This window comes from Arachis ipaensis, chromosome B8 (assembly GCF_059453495.1).
Source record: "Arachis ipaensis isolate K30076 ecotype BB chromosome B8, ASM5945349v1, whole genome shotgun sequence".
Lineage (NCBI taxonomy): Eukaryota > Viridiplantae > Streptophyta > Magnoliopsida > Fabales > Fabaceae > Arachis > Arachis ipaensis.
Window position 1 is genome coordinate 34,623,154 of NC_142443.1, and position 18,095 is coordinate 34,641,248.

The window sequence follows — 18,095 nt, forward strand, 5'->3', positions numbered from 1 at the left end:
GGGTACAACGGTGGTGACAGAAGGTCAGGGAGGTGGTGGAGGTGGTTACGGGGGGCCACTATGGTAGAGGTGATGGTGGTCAGGATGGGAGTACCGGAGGTGGTGATCGTGGTCATCCTAGAGGAGGTGAGGGCCTGATGGAGATGAGGCAGGTGGCCAGAGCTAGGGGTGTTCATGGTTTTTTGGTGACTGAACATAACACAAAGAAAAAACACCTAAGAGAAAGAGTAACACTCCTCTCTAATAATAATGTCTAAATTATTAGGGGGTTGTAACCACTCTAGGTACACCTGCTTGTTTAAAGCAGCAGTCTTAGCCATTAAATCAGCCGCTCTGTTTGCTGTACGCTGGATGAGCACTAAAGTAGCTGTACAATTGCGCTGAAGCATCTCTTTGATTTTGCTAAGCAGATCAGAGTCATTCGTAATCATGCTGGTTGTGCCTCGCGAAACAAGAAGAAATGCATCAAGATTATCAGTTTCACATATGACCTCTTTACACTCGCAATCCCAAGCCATAACAAGCCCTCTCCAAATAGCATGAAGCTCACAAGAGAGAACACTAGAAAGAGGTATACTGGCAGAACAACCTTTCATCCAAATTCCCATGCTGTCTCTAATAATACATCCAAAGCCCGCTAATTGCCCATTTTCAAAAACGCTTGCATCGCAGTTCACTTTACAGACATTCATTGGAGGTGGTTCCCAGTTATATTGCAAAGAGGAAGGAATAATATGTTTTTGGTTGGTAACAACCTTAGAGAAATCGCGAGCAGCATGTTGAACTAAGTGAACAATTTTCTCCTTACTCCATGGATCATCTTGATGGAAGATGTCATTGTTCCTATCCCTCCAAATCCACCAAAAGGCCGCTGCAAAGAGAAACTCATTTTTGTTGAGGTTAGAACGAATCCAAGACACAAAATCCAAACTAGAGTCCTCAGCGGTCATTCCCAAATTTAAGCTAATCCAAATCTGACGAGCTTTTTGGCAAGTCCTAAAGCAGTGGTTAATATCCTCTAGAGCAAGATAACATCGCTAACAAAAATCAGAAGTAGCAAGACCTCTTTGAAACCGGTAACTAGCTGTGGGAACTCCGTTGTTGGGACAAAGCCAGAGCAGACACTTTATCTTCTCCGGTATTCTCAAGCGCCAAAGCCAAAGCCAATTTTCATTATCGTTCCAGCCAAATTTCTTCTTCAATAGCCATTCATACCCGCTTTTAGTCGAGTAGGTGAGAGTATTTGAGTTTGTCCAAAACCAACCTGTTTTATCTCCTGCCTGCTTGATAGGATCAAAGAGCATCAAATCAAGTTTAACTTCTTCCGGAATCATTGTGCAAAGAATATCCCACCGCCAATGTCCATGGTACCAGACATCTTCTAGCTTCAAGTGAGAATCAGAGATGTGCACAAAAGGAACCAAAGGAGCTAGTGTTCCACATGGTCGCCAAGCATGATACCAAAAGGATTGGGACATCCTGCCTGTACACCAATCAAAACCATCACGAAGCTTTTCTATTGTCTTATAAATCGCTCGCCAAGTGCTTGAAACATTATTAGAAAAACTGGATGAAAAGCAAGACCTCCCAGATAAATATTTTGCCAACATAATTCTTACCCAAAGCTTATCATTATTATGCAGTAATTGCCAAACAAGCTTTCCTAATAAAGCAAAATTTACACACTGGGTATCTCTAATTCCCAAGCCTCCATATTTTCTTGGAGTGACAACTTTGCTCCACTTGACATAATTTAAGCATCGCTCCCCCACCTTTCCCTTCCACAAGAATTGTCTAAGCACAGAATCAATCTTTTGACAAATCGAAGTAGGAAAAAGAGTCACTTGCATCTGATAAATAGGAAGAGAAGAAGCAACAGATTTAATTAAGCAAAGCCTGCCTGCTCTGTTAAGGAGCCGACCTTTCCAACTAGCCAGCCTATTCTTGATCTTCTCTAAAGAGTCCGAAAAAATAGACCTAGCAGCTCGAGGATGGTTAAGGTTCACCCCCAAGTATTTGCCTAAGTCACTAGTAAAAGGAATATGAGAAACACCAGACAACATTTCCTTCCTTCTATTAGAGATATTTCTAGAACAAATAGCTTTAGATTTTTCAATGTTAACCTTCATACCTGAAGCTTTGCAGAACAACTCCAAGGTGTGCACAACATTCTGAACTTGATTTTTCTTCGCTTTACAAAAAAGGAGGAGGTCATCTGCAAACATCAAGTGAGAAACTCTAGGTCCTCCTCTAGAAACAGCCACACCATCCCAAATACCCTCGTCAACTTGTTTGGAAATGAAGCACGCCAATCTCTCCATGCACAAAACAAATAAATAAGGAGAAATTGGATCTCCTTGCCTGAGCCCTCTGCGAGGTTGGAAGCTGTCTAATCTATTCCCATTCCAAAGGATGGAAAGATTTGAAGCCTGAACACAATTCATTACAAGCCGAATAATTAGAGAAGGAAAGCCAAAAGATTCAAGAGTGTGCTCAAGAAAATTCCAATCAACTCTATCATAAGCCTTTTCTAAATCAATCTTAAAAGCCATAGCTCCTTTTCTAGACTTTGTCCGCTTAAGAAAGTGAAGAACTTCTTGGGCCACAATAATATTATCAGGCGCTCCTCTACCATGTATAAACCCTCCCTGAGTTGGGCTAACAATCTCATCCAAAAAAGGTCGTAATCTATTAACCAGCACTTTAGTCACTAGCTTATAAATTACATTACAAAGGCTTATTGGCCGAAAATCCTTCAATCTAGTTGGAGGGTCGCATTTAGGGATAAGAACAATCAAAGTTTCCAACAAAGAATGGCTTAAAGTCTCCCCTAAGAATGCTTTCTGAACAGTACGCCACACCTCATGACCCACCACATCCCAATATTCCTTGAAGAAAAAAACTTGAAAACCATCCGGCCCAGGAGCTTTGAACGAGCTCATATTATCCAGAGCTTCTTTAACCTCCAACATTGTTACTGGTTTAGACAAATTATCACAAGCATCCTGGCTAAGAGATGGCATAGGAATTTCTCCCATGCAATTAACCTCAACAGGCTCAGTAGAGCAAAAAATATTTTTGAAAAAATGAACGACCTCTCTTTGCAAAACTTCCGGATCATTAGACCAGGACCCATCACTGACCAGCAACCCATGAACCTTGTTAGATTTTCTTCTAATGATGGTTTGCATATGGAAAAAGCTAGTATTTCTATCACCATACCGAACCCATTGATCTCTTGACTTCTGGTACCAAAGCAATTCTTCCTGGGCCAAAACTAGATTATACTCAGCTCTCAATTCTTCCTCTTTGTGCTTCAAAATCGGATCATCGTCAGCCTCCATTTTTTGTTGAATACAATTCAAATAAGTCTCCAATTCCCTCTTTTTAATAAAAATATTGCCGAAGACCGTAGAGTTGAATTCCAACGAAGCTTCTTGAACCCCCAACAACTTCCTATGGATGCCAAAGTCTGTACTATTCCAAGATTTCTGAACAATGGCCTTGTAATCAGGATGCGTTGCCCATGCCGCTTGGAATCTAAAAGGCCGGTTTCCTTTCTTGATAGGAACTCCTTGACATCGGATAAGTAGGGGACAATGATCAGAGTGGGAACGGCTGAGAACTTCAACAAAAGCTTCTGGAAAAAGAAGACGCTATTCTGCAGTACAGCAAGCTCTATCTAATCTCTTTGCAATTTCTCTGTTTCCTTGAATTTTACGGAACCAAGTAAACCGTCTTCCAGAGGTTGTCAGATCAAAAAGACCACAAGAATCTAGAGTACTTGCAAAGACACTACTGCGAGTCGAATAGTAATTACCCCCCTTCACCTCATGAACACTCAAAATATCATTAAAATCCCCAACCACCACCCATGGGTCCTGGATGCACAAACCAATATCAAGCAGATGACTCCATAATTCTACTCTATTAGTGGCTTGAGGGCTGCCATAAACCGCACTGCAAATCCATCTTCGCCCACCACCATCAATTTCCAAAGTTACACATTGATTCATAACCCAAAGAATTTTACAAGAAAATTTTAAATTAGCAGAGAGGAACCAAATTCCTCCCTTATGTCCAACAGCATCTACAATCCCTACAGGATAATAGCCTAATCTCCCCCAAAATTCTTTCATAGTTTCAAACCCAATATGAGTTTCCACCAAAATAAAAAAAGTTGGTTGAAATTTTCGTACTAACTCCTTACAGTGCACCCGAGACATCTTATTTGACGCTCCCCTTACATTCCAACTAATAATATTTAAATGGTCACAATCCATAAAAATAAATTAAATAATTGGAATTTATAATCATTCTACCTCACGTTGATGGACCCCTGTCTCCAATTGTCTTCTGGTGGACTTGCGTCGCAGAACCATCATTCTTCTGTTGAGGTTGGTTCTCCAAGTTTGTTGTTGCACTAGCTTTATCAAGCTCTTTTTGTACTCGAGAATCCGTTGACAATGCTTCAATAGGTGAGTTTTGAAGCGAAATAGGACGCTGCCTTTTGTGCCCTGCTTTAAAAAAAGGAGTACTCTGATCCTTGAAAGCCACCTGAGTTGTTCCCAAAGAGCCAAGCGTGGATGGAGGATCTTTCTTTTCCTTAGGCTCCACCTTTGCATTTGATAAAGACTTCACCTTTGCATTTGATGAGGATCCAGCATGCATTTTATTAGACCCAAAAGAAAATTTCTTACTCACCAAATTGGAGCATATTGCTACATTGGCTTTTTTTGGCACTACATTGGGGCCTTTACCCACTTTTTCCTTGCCTTTTCTACTAACTGTAACCCATTCATCCTCTTTTGCTTGAGTATCCCTATCCATGCGTGATTCTTGTAAATTATCATGCACAAGACCCACTGCTCCATGCTTCTCCATAATTGGAATTGATTTGGCATTAATTCCAAATTCAAAAGTTGAATTTTGATTTTTTACTGGGATTTGACTACCTTCTGCCGTTTTCTCATTGTTATCCACCGAAAACAGTGACGGCAAATTTTTTTCCTTCACCATGTTTTCCTTCCCAATGTCATTGTTGTTCTCTTTCGCACATTCTCTTGTTACATGCCCAAAGCAGCTACATTTTTCACAAATTAAATTCAAGTGCTCATATTCTATGTCATACATATGACCATCAACTTGAATCTTTTTTATGACTGGAAGTCCCAAGTTAATTTGCACACATGCTCTTGCATACTTTCCCCTTTCTGCAGACTTGGTGGCTAAATCGATGCGGATCGGTTTACCAACAGCTGACGCAATCATTTTCATGGCTTTCTCTTGATAATAGTTAATGTTTAAACCTGTGATTCTTATCCAAACCATGGTAGATCCAAAAGTGTTTTCACAAGGTCTGAATGAAGAACTCCAAGGTTTAACCGCAACATAACTACCAGTAATCATCCACGGTCCTCCAAGGAGAACTTTTTCTCTATCCTCCAAGAGATCAAATTTAACTAAGAAATAGCCAAAACCGACATCTAGTACCTCATATCCTCCTTTGGTTCTCCAGACTCCTTTAAGCCTGTGCGTGATCGCCGTATAGCTAAAGTTTTTTCCAAGAACTTTGATCACGATGGCATCTTTGTAGGGCTCTGCCAATATCTCCTTTGCTTCTTCAGTGAACGTCACAGTTGGTATCTCCGAATCGCCTTGCTTACCAACTACTGTAGCCATCTTATCCCCATCAAGAGAATCAGCAACCTCCAAAGCTCTCCTTGTTGAGGCACCCACAACTTTATCTCTGAACGATATCCGCTGACCTTGAATCTTGTTATTGTCTCCTTTAATTCCCTCCTTTTCACCTGATGCATGCCCACCTCCACTCTCCCCCTTATTGCTCTCGCCGGCATGGCCGGCTGCCTCGCTATGTGCCACCCTCGAAGACTCTCCCCCGCTCTCTCCACTCTCCATTTCAAAATTCAAAATTTAAAAATAGGGGTGTTCATGGTTTGGTTAATCCAAAAACCAAACCAGTTTTTTGGTTAACCAAAAATATAGTATTGGTTAATTAACCAAATTGGTTTTACATGATGAAAACCTATGATGCACGGACACGCAAATTTTAAAATCTTACCTAACACGGGGACACGCATACATATAAAATATAAAGTATTTTTAGATAAATCGTAATGATATTTTAATATTTTATTAATATTAAAATATAAATTAATTTTTAAATTATTTTTAATGTCTTATTTTAATTATATCAAGTATTTAAAATATTTTTTGTTTTAATAAATAATAATATATACTATATCTAAATTTATTTTAAGAATATATATTAAGAATAAGACCGGACACGCTGACACGTGATGGTATTTAGGTGTGTCCAAGTGTGTCCGAAGAAGAATTTTTTATTTTTTATTGAGACACGGTTTGGACACAGCAGACACGCGTGTCGAACGAGTGTCGGTAAGTGTCGTGTCCAAAATGTGTCCGACACGCAGACACGGCAACTCATCAAAGTGTCCGTACTTCATAGGATGAAACCGATTATTAACCGGTTAGTAAAATTTAAAATTGGTTTTTAATCGGTTATTAAAGTAAAAACCGGTTTTATATTAAAAAATCGGTTTTTTCATTAAAACCGGTTTTTATACTAAAAAACCAGTTTTTATATTAAAAAATTGGTTTTTATACCATTAAATTGGTTTTTACATGTAAAAATAAATTTTTACACAAATTAATATTTTTACATACAAAAATCCAAGTTTTTAAATCTTTTTTTAATCTAAAAATTTTTTTTCTTTCTAAATGATACGAATAACATTTGTAAATAATGAAATCCTTTCGATTGCTTTTGTTCCTTTTTCTTTCTTATCTCTTTTCAACATTTTTAATAAATAATTTTCTTTCTAAATGATACGAGTAACTTTTTCTTATCTCCTTATGTTACTCATATCATTTAGAAAGAAAATTATTTATTAAAAATGTTGAAAAGAGATAAGAAAGAAAAAGGAACGAAAGCAATCGAAGGGATTTCATTATTTACAAATGTTATTCGTATCATTTAGAAAGAAAAAAATTTTAGATTAAAAAAAGGTTTAAAAATTTGGATTTTTGTATGTAAAAATATTAATTTGTGTAAAAATTTATTTTTACATGTAAAAACCAATTTAATGGTATAAAAACCAATTTTTTAGTATAAAAACTGGTTTTTTAGTATAAAAACCGGTTTTAGTGAAAAAACCGATTTTTTAATATAAAAACCGGTTTTTTTATATAAAAACCGGTTTTTACTTTAATAACCGGTTAAAAACCGGTTTTGAATTTTACTAACCGGTTAATAACCGGTTTCATCATGTAAAACAAATTTGGTTAATTAACCAATACTATATTTTTGGTTAACCAAAAAATTGGTTTGGTTTTTGGATTAACCAAACCATGAACATCCCTAGCCAGAGCCATGTATATGGTTGCGGTGGTGTGTGTGGAGGAGCTGGGGCAGGCGGGAATGTGCCTGAGGATTTGGTGACTATTTCGTCCAGTTTCTAAGAATGATGAGGCAATGCACGAGAGTCAGAGGTATGTCAGCCCAAGTCAGATGCGGTCGAACTTACTTGGTAGTGAGAGTGTTGGCGCGGAGTTTGTGGGTCACACTCTTTTTACGAGATTAGTATGGTCATGCAAGAGGATGAGTTGACCAGATGCATATCTCCGGTAGCTGAATTTTAAGTACACTTTGATGTAGATCTAAATGAGTCTCTTATTGGACCTGTGGACGACACATTTGTGTTGGGTAGGACACCCCCTCAACATTTGCACACCTACTACATCACACCCGGTCCATCCACATCACCGGAACACATACCTGAGGAGGTGGAGCAGGCCAGAGACAGAGATGTGACGAGAACGAGATTCCTCTGACTTAGAGAGCATGACAGATCAGGCGTCGTCGACGCTGCTTCACCGGATCGTATCTCTTCTGAATTTTGAGAAGCGCATATTTCATTTTATGTTATGTATGTCAGTTTTAGTTATGTAATCCTTGTTGTTATGTATTCTATGTAGTTATGTATTTTTTGTTGTTATGTATTTCATGTAGTGATGTTATGTTTGTCATATTGCGCTATGTGACTGTTTTTGTTATGTTTTGTATTTAGACTGTTTTTATTGATGTTCTGTATTCTACAATATACGATGAATCTATCTTATAACACAAGTCCATAAGTCGTGAATAGAAACATCAAAATAAACCACACAAGTGACACTAACATTAAAATAAATCATCATTGGTACACTAACATCAACATAAAAAAATACAAGGCATACTAACTTTAAATTAAACCACACAAAGGACACTAATTTTAACTTAAACCATACAACGGAGACTAACGCTGAACTAAACCATACAATGGACAACGGGATTAAAATAAAGCAACATGGATTTGAAAGACAAGAAAGTACAATAAATAACCACAACCTTACACATTACTGGCGGATGTAGAACCGATGTTCACTCCTCCCTGAAAACACCTTCTACATGTGTAGCCGGGTTGTCTGCAAAGCCCATATCTCTTGGACCTGTTTGGGTCAGACTCGTCCATGGTACCTGGTGGTCCTGGGATCCCTTCAAACGCACGTCTCTTGGTGGGATCAGGTATGACGGTCGGACCATCATATGGTGGCCGAAACCTCTCTGGGATTGGAGGTGTGAATCTCATCCGATAGACATCAAACATAGAACTAAGGCGATACACCTCATGGACATAGGTGAACCAAGTCAGACGTGCATATGCAGGACTTGATTGAAAAGCTTTCATCTTCCAAAAAATACCATATCGCTTCATCCTGTATGCCTGAAACTAAGAAAATATTAATAAGTAATATAATTTTTTATCATATTTACCATCTCATTCAAAAAGACGTATTCGTCATTGAAAATTCTAACACTAAAGTAAATCGTCTCCGAAATTACAATTTATTAGTACTTTGATTTTATTTGATGAGATTGTATAAAATTTAAAAGTTTTGTTTTTAAGATATAATTTTTTCATTTATATATCTTTCCAAAATCTTATTTTACATTCATTTTCCATGTATTCTAATTTTTTTTCAAATAATATCTTTTAACTAGTTACATATTTTGACACCTTTAATTAAGTAAAAAATGTTACTTGCTTACATTACATTAAATAAATACATGGTAATTATTTTTCTTTTTTAACATATATATTATGCACATTGTAATAAGTTGAAAATTTTATAGAGTCTTTATTGTGGTGTTTATATTGCCTATCTTATTTTTTTAAATAAAAAATAAAATATTTAAAACAAAAAATAAATTATTTAAAATATATTAAATATTATTTATTTATCTTTTTTAATAATTTAAGCATAATATTAAAAACACCATAATATATTAATATTCACCTAATAAGTTATAATAAATGCTTTTAGTCAAATGATATATACAGGCGTCCACTTCCACGTGCCATCCCTTCACCTGTTCCCTCCACCATATTAGTCAATGATATTGCAGAAATTAATGTGTAATAGATGGGTAATAATATTTAAAATAAAGAGTAAATCAGATGATTAATATTATACTAATATTTTAAAATAAAATAAATTATATGTATATTTTAAAATAATTTTACGTAAATCAAATTAACTAAATCTAATTTATGTTTTTTAATATAAATTGAATAGTAAATTAATTTATTATATATGTTATATTAATAGTAAAACGAATTAACTTGATTTAATTTAGTACTGTTGTAGCATATACACATAAACTAAATCGAGTTGATTCGATTTAGTGCTGATATAGATTATCGATATTTACTTTTTTAAATTTATTAACTTTAAAATATAAATGTCAATATAAAAATATTTCTAATTTAAATTTAAATAAAATATAAAAAAATATAAATAAGAATAAAAATTTAACTTTTGTGTTTTAGTTCAAATTCTAAAAAATCTATATTTTTATAAAATTATGAATGTAAAATAGAATATTAAATAATTTCTAAAAAATATTAAAAATCATTGTTTGACTCATTAACATCTAAAAAATCATTATCGGACCCTTTGATATTAAAAAATTAATATAAAATATAGCCCTCCAAGGTGATATAGGAATTAAAACTTGAATCTTTTCAGAGTTAGAAATAACAGATAGTTATATCATGTATGATGACCAAATATTTTTATACAATATATAATTTGATAAATAATTAAAATACTATATTAATTAAATTATCATTTAATTTGTGAAATTAAGTATAAAATTTATGCTTTGATGTAGGAGTGTTTATGGATTGGATCTGATCTGGTGTTTATCCGAATCCGATTCTAAAACTGGGGATATGGATCCAATCCGCAAGGCTATCGGATCGGATCCGATTGCACACTAATAGGATCTGATTGCGGATTTTATGTTGGTATACGCATATCCACAAAAATAAACAAATAAATAAGTAATTATTTTTTCAAAAATGCTATTTGTATACTCAACCACCAATATATTTGTGTATAAATAATGCATGTGTAATTTATTTTCAATGTGTATTTGTATTCCAACATGTATTTTACACCGGTGGCTAGGGTTGGCAATAGGTAGGGTAGGGTTTGGACTCTACCCTAACCCTACCCGCGGGTTGAAAACCTTTTTAAAATTCTACCCTACCCTATCTGTGGGTTGAGAATTTCTCAACCCCGCACCCTAAAATTCTAAACCCTACCCTACTCAACCCTACCCGCAGAAAAATAAAAAAATTTCAAGCAAATATAAAATTCAACCATTTCAAATTTCATATATATTAATAAAATAGAAAATAAAAAACTAAGTTCAAATTAAAATTAAAAATAATAAAATATTAAAGAAATCTAATATAAAATTACAAATAATATGATCATTAACTAGTTTAGTAGTTATTTTAAATTTTTATAAGAGAAAGATTATGGATTCAACACTCATTTTCTTCATTGCATATATAACTTTTACATATATATTATATAATATATTAGAGGTGCGGGTAGGGTAGGGTAGGGTATACCCTGAACCCGTACCCTACCCTATCCTCAGCGGGTAGGGTAGACAACCCTACCCGAACGGGTTGGTCCGGATTGAGTACCCGCGGATAGGTATAGATTACCAGCCCTACTAGTGGCTGACTTTGGTGGCTGATTTTAGTGTACACGTAGCATAACTCTTATTTTTTTATGTTTTATTTTAATTAATAATTATCATATATCTTGTATTATTTTAATTTTATTATTTAAAAAAGTATGTTTAATATTATTTTAAGAATAAATATATTTAAAAGAGTAGAAAAAAAGAATTTTATTGATAGTTTTTAATAAAAATAAATTTTAAAAAATATTTTTGTGTTTTGTAGTTATATCCAATATTCAATTTCGATGAGCAAATATGTGAATCAGATTCAAGTTTAAAAACTGCTCTGATGATTTTAGTACGGATCAGATGAGATTTTCACCATATCCGATCCAATCCGCGTTCACTCCTACTTTGACTAAGTTAAGTTAGAAGTGTTCTTTAAGATTGACTTGAACTTTCAGTTCAGTAGTAATGAGGATGAGTCAAATCGAAGTAATGCAGAAGAGTATTGTGGTATGTCTTTTTCGAGTGGGGACGACGACGAAGACGCCGTTGGAAATGGCTCTGAGATGGGTGAATTGGGTGACGAAGTCTGCGGAAATGGTGTCGGCTGGATTTTTGTTAGGGTATGGAAAAGTTTGCAGTTGAAATTGATGAATTAATTTTTAATGAAATCTTTATAAGTAGTGTAAAATTTTATAATGGAGGTGTAATCAGCAGTGATATGAGTGTTTTATTTGGGGTACTTAGGGCATAGTGTTTAAAATTAAAAGTTTTTTTTTTCAAAATCAAGTGAAGATGTTAAATTGTTGAAGTTGAATGAAAATAGAGTGAAAAAATGTCTTGCTAGAGGAAAGAGATGGGTGAAGGAAAATGAAATCAAGTATCTAACTGAAAGTGAAGCAGAAAAGGTTGTGAAAAATAGGATGTTTTCAAATTGAAGTATTTTTGCTTTGTTTTATGATGTTTTAAAACTTTAAAAAAAATTCTCATATTTTTTATATGTTACTTGAACTACTATTTCATACAAATAATGTCTCTTATCAATTATATTTGATGTAAAATATTTAATTTATATAAAATATAGCAATTTTAAATAAAAATATAAAAAATTATATCATATATTAATATATGTATAACTAAATTCTTTAAACAATATAAAAGAAATAAAAATGAAAGTAGTTTTATATCTCTCACTCAATTAAAAAGTTTATTTTTGTTATAATATTCATGACATAAAAAAAATTTATTTTTCTGTCTCCCTTCTTCTAGAAAATTAATTTACACACGCGCGCACATACACACCCGACATCATTATTAATTAAAAAACAACCCATGATCATTATTAATTAAGAAACAAGATTCTTATCAAAATTCACAACTTTTAAAGAAATTAATCGAGATAATTCAATTCGGTTTAAATAATAACTATTTCAATGTCTCATCTCATTTTATTATAAAATTAATATCATAAAAAATTGTTAAATTAAAAGACTCATTCCCTCGAAAAGTATATACTTTCATTCCAACTTCATTCAAAAACTAAATTATCGATATATTTTTTTCTGAAGCATATGTAAATTCAATTGCATTACACATATAATAAAATAAAAGAAATCATATATAAAAGTATATTTAACACTTTTTATAAAAAAATTGATCTTACTTGTTATTAAATAAATGTAAAAAATATTTTTATCCGATACTTATGTAACTGAAAAAAGATTTAAAAAAATCGATAAAATGAAAATAAAAAATTACCTAATTTTGTTTGAAAAGCTTATTAGTGTAAGGTTAAAATCCTTGAAGGCCTATTTGTTTCTGTTTTCAAATAAGCCCTATAAATTTCCATTACCAAAAGGATGACACTGTTGTAATGCAAATTGTAGAATGTAGAGTGAGAGAAAGACACACATCATCATCGTTTCTGATCCCCCCGTCCCTCACGGCCTCACCCTTCAATCTCTATACTCAAAACACACACTTCTCATTTCTCATTTCTCATTTCTCCTTCGTTAACGCACCCTTTTATAACTCCATCATCCACATTACATTCCTCACTTCTCAGATCACCATTCTCCCTGACAAGAACAAACAAAAACAAACACTAGAGTTTCTCTCTTTTTCTTTTATTTGTTTGATTTTATTTCCGATCTTGTCCCATCACTGGAGCTGTTGAAACGCGGTCGTTTCGGGGCCATCGCTGCTGAGTTTGAGATTGGAAATGGTGGGAGGAGGGAGCAAGAGGGAGGAGGCGCTGGTCATAAACAGCCCCAACGTGTTCGCAGCGCTCGGAAGCCTCAAGAAGAAGAAGAAGCCTGAGATTCTGAGAAGGAACAGGCTTCATCCAAGGGGAGAGCCTCCTCGTCCTCTTCCACCGCCGCTTCCTCCGCCGCACAACAGCAGGAGAAAAGGGATGTTTTCTGGGCCCCGGCGCCACTCACGTCGAAGTCATGGGCTGACGTTGACGACGAGGATGATGACGATTGACGACTACTACGCCATCACCGCTCCACCTCAATCCATTTGGGGCGCTCCTGTTGCTGCTGCAGCTGAATCTGAGGCCCATGCTGAGGTGAACATAAAACTTTGAGCATTATTTCTTTTTTTAATTGGATTATTCTATTTATGTGTGTTGGATCACTACTGCTGAAACTTGATATGCAATGGCTTGAATCGTTTATTTTTTAACTATGGATGGTGATGATCGTTGGCTTGATGCAGAGTGTGTAATTTTTTTCTTTTATTATTGTGTTTTTTATTTTTGAATCCGTTAGTCCTGTGGCATGGATAGCGACTAGACTTGGAAAAGGTGGATTAGTTGAGCTGTTCATGTTCTCACATTTATTTGCCGCGAGGTGAACCGAACTGGAATGGATGTTATTCAGTAGGTGTTTTGATTGTGTTGTCTGTGTTCTGTAAGTTGGATGTGTTAGGCAATGCTGTTTTGAAGGTTGGATTGGATGGGTTGATAATGGTGTCTTTGAGGAGAAAGAGTTGTGTTGAATGTTATTGCATGCATGATTGGAAAGAAAGCTGTGTTTCTTTTTATATCTTAAAGATATAATGTTGGATATTTTGTTTGATAATGAGGATCCTGGATTCTGGTCTTGTTCTGGATATCTAGCTCTGGGAAGGTATTTATGATCCTTGTTGAATTGTCATTTATGTGATTTGTGTTAATGGTCTAACATTCTGTAATCTGTATGCTTGGATTTGATGACGTTGTGCTTGTCGGTTTAATGATTTGGAATCTGATTAGATTAATATGCATTTGATGACTATTTATGGATTAAGTTAAAAAAAACTAATTTCAGTTAAAAATAATTTTTGATAAAATATATCCATATTTTTTTTAAAATAACTAGTTTTTTAAATAATAGAAAGAAGGAGACCATAAATCTTATTTATTCAAATATCATTTTTTTTATAAGTTTTATTATTAATTGAGGATAACAAAAAATTGTTCATTCGGCTCCGACAGGATTCATTCAAAAAAGGATCATATAGTTTAGGTAAGTTTTTTGTTTGAGTCTCATCATCATTCAAAGCAAATAAAAAAGAATTTCTTTCTTATAATTACAAAACATGTAAATAAAAAGGATTTGATCCAATGAACGATATCTCTATAAAGAAATATATAACAAAATATTACATTATAGATATGGAAGAAAATTTGCATAGAAAACATTTATATTGGATACTAATAAATAAAGAAATATTAAATCATTCCATACCGAATGAAGATTTTATTAAGGTATATACAAATAACCTGTGGTCATACCAATTGAATTCCTTTTTTTCAATTTAGATATAAAAAAAGATGTTGGTGAAAATATAAAATTTATTGGAAGAAAAAAAAATAGTTTTTAGATCATAAAAAAAAAATTGGAATTCGAGTTAGAGACTCGAAATCAAGCAAAAGCGGAAGACACGAGTGGGGTGGATTTGAAATCATCTCTTTCAACCCAAGAAAAAGATATTGAAGCAGAGTCTACAGCATCAGGATTGACCAGGAAAGAGGAAAAAAAATACAAGAACAGAATGGAAGTAGAAATAAATCTCTTATTAACAAAGTTTTTTATCTTTCAATTGAATTGGAAGGGTTCCTTAAATCACAGACAATAATGAATAATATCAAAATTTATTGTCTCCTGAATTCTGTTTTTGCGCTAGACGTCGTAGAGAATTAAGAATTCTAATTTGTTTCAATTCTAAGAATAGAAATAGTGCACATAGAAAAATAACATTTTATAATAAGGATAATAAAGTAAATAATTGCTGTAATGTTTTGGCTGAAAATAAGGATCTTGATAGAAAAAAAAACCTAATGAATTTTCATTTTTTTCTTTGGCCAAATTTTCGATTAGAGGATTTAGCTTGTATGAATCGTTATTGGTTTGACACCGATAATGGAAGCCGTTTCAGTATAGTAAGGATACATTTGTATGTACCCACGATTGAGAGGTCGTTAATCTATAATCTATATTTCTTTCTTCAATTTAGCGTAACATATCCGGTATACGGATATGAATGGATACACGCATAGATGCGCACACGTGTTAACTGTATTCTGAGGCCTTGATACTAATTCAATTATATATCCTTTAGATACAAAAAGGAATCGAAAAAATTGTCTTATCGTCTTATATCTACTTTTATCTATATAATTATATATATAATTAGTATTTTATTTTTTAAATCGACCATTTTTTTTACAAAAATATAGTATGATTTGACATCAGAATCGCAAAATGTTAAGGAAATTTAGATTATTGTATATACAAAATACCTAATTTTAAATTAGTATCATTACTATTACAGATCAAACAAGATATCTATAAAATATGGAAGGAGGAGAAGAACGCTTTTAATTTATGGTAAATATTTCTACCAGGATTTTCACAAGAAAAAAAAGAAAAAAACCCTGACTCGGTTGAATTTCAAGTATTAAATTTCATCAATAAGATACGAAAAACTTACCGCACATTTGGAATTGCACCAAAAAGATTATTTATCTCAAAGAGAGTTTTAAAATACTAGTTTTATTCAATAAAAATAATATAAATACTAGTTATTCAACAAGTTCGATTGATTGATACAAGTTGATTTTCTGTTACGATTAATCGAAGAAACAATAGCCGGTCCGATAGGCTTCAGCGGCTACAATGGCAATAATAAAAATAGAAAAAATATTTCTCTTTAATTGGTGACTATAAAAAAAATCAGAAAATGTTACAAAATTTATATTAACTGCATTCAGTATAAGTTCAATTCCTATTGGAAGCCCAAATGGAAGTTCGTTTACTTATGTTTTCTCATATGAACCTATTGTCTCCGTCGATGGGAGATCCTATTTCCGTACCGACTCAAGATATGCTTATTGGGCTTAATAGCGGGAATCGTGGAGGTATTAGTGCAAACAGGTATTAATAGCAGGAAAGCGATAGTGAGATGGAAGGCCTTGATGATGCCTTGATGATGCTGAGGATGAACATGAAAATGATTTAGAAGTGCCAGTAGAGCCTGAAACTGTTGTTAAGAAGCCTCGTGAACCTTCGTTGTCTACCAAGGAAACTGAAGAGTAACTTTCAAAGAAGGAATTGAAGAAAAAGGAGCTTGAAGCTGTTTTAGCAGAGCTAGGATTGCAAAAAGAACCCGGAAGCCAGGCTGACTCCCATGCTAATATGATGTTTTTGATCTTGTGAAAGAAAAAAAGAAAAAAGATATTATAATTATCTTAGTTCTTTCAAGGAGGTATCTATCTTTTCGGAATTTGTTATTGATTTAACCATGTTGGCTACAAGAATGCTATTTAAATATCTAAAGTATTAAGTTGAGGCTTGAACTTGCTCATGCAAACGTTCGCCAATACATTTGCAAGCCCTGCTAAGATGACTGATTATATAGAAATTTCTTACTTGGAATCTTTTACCTGTCCTGGAAAATTCAAATGCTGAGAAGAAGGTTGAGGATCGCAATGGTGAGTTAGAAAAGAAGGAGAATGCCACCAGTGAAAGCAAAAATGCAAAGAAGAAGAAGAAGGACAAATCTTCAAAGGAGCAGAAAGAATCGCAAAACCTGCCTGATTCTGTGGCTGATGGAAAGACAACTACGGAAACTGCTGGAACGGGGAAGGCAGAGGATGCACCTGTAACTGACGTGAAAGAGCGGCATAAGAAAGTTGCATCTGTGAAGAAGAAAAAATCAAGGAGATGGATGCTGCTGCTAGTGAGGCTGCTGCTAGGAGTGCAAGGCCTGCCGTGGCAAAGAGAAAAGATAAGGCGACTCACTACAATTAGCAGCCTGTGCGGTAAACAGGCTGACAAGTGGCAAAGTACTTGTATCTTCTCTTTGTGTATCCTTTTGTTTTGCCCTTTATATTTTCAGTCTTTCCATTATCATATATGGGCATATGCTCTTTGTTCATCTGCAAATGCAAAATAAACATCGATAGCGGAGATAAATTGACTATGAGCAAATTTATAATTTTACATGAGGAAAAATAGGAGTATATGAATCTTTCCCTCTGGTACTCTATGTGTACTTATCAAAGTTTTGAAACAAGAAGGTATAATCCATTTTTCTGTCCCATTTGTTTCATTGTATGCGCATCTCCGAAAAAATTCTTGATGATGTTCATCTGATGTATCGGATGCCGTTAGAATACATCAACGCTTTTTTTGAATTTGGGTTGCCTATAATTCTCTTCAGTCTTTCGGAATTTAAGAGAATTATAGCATGGTACAATGTGAGCGTATCATTCTTGTCAAATCAAAGTTCTTTTAAGATCTGATGATGTTGATATGGAGAATGAAGTTGAAATGAATGGGCAAGATGTAATACTTATAGTAAGTAGAGTAACAAATGCTACAATCTTATCTAACCTATTAATTGGTTGAAGACAGTATAAACGAGAAACAGAAAAATTATAGGAGAAAAGTTTAATTAATTATTTAAAGGAAAAAATATAAAATATAAAATTTTCTCTTAAATTTTGGCCAAAATTTTAAAATTACTCTTA

General features: G+C 34.0%; 1 protein-coding gene and 1 pseudogene across 1 annotated transcript; one reads left to right on the forward strand and one right to left on the reverse strand.

Annotated features, from left to right (window-relative positions):
- Positions 1-162: 162 nt before the first annotated feature.
- LOC148547667 (uncharacterized) lies at positions 163-4,139 on the reverse strand. The gene is made up of 5 exons (XM_088495522.1): positions 3,722-4,139; positions 2,732-3,640; positions 1,265-1,483; positions 756-1,018; positions 163-189 (listed from the first exon to the last, which is right to left on the reverse strand). Exons 1-5 carry the CDS (start codon positions 4,137-4,139, stop codon positions 163-165), a joined length of 1,836 nt encoding a protein of 611 aa, XP_088351648.1.
- Positions 4,140-13,221: 9,082 nt separating this feature from the next.
- Positions 13,222-17,388, forward strand: LOC107610888 (uncharacterized; annotated as a pseudogene).
- The last annotated feature ends 707 nt before the right edge of the window (positions 17,389-18,095 follow it).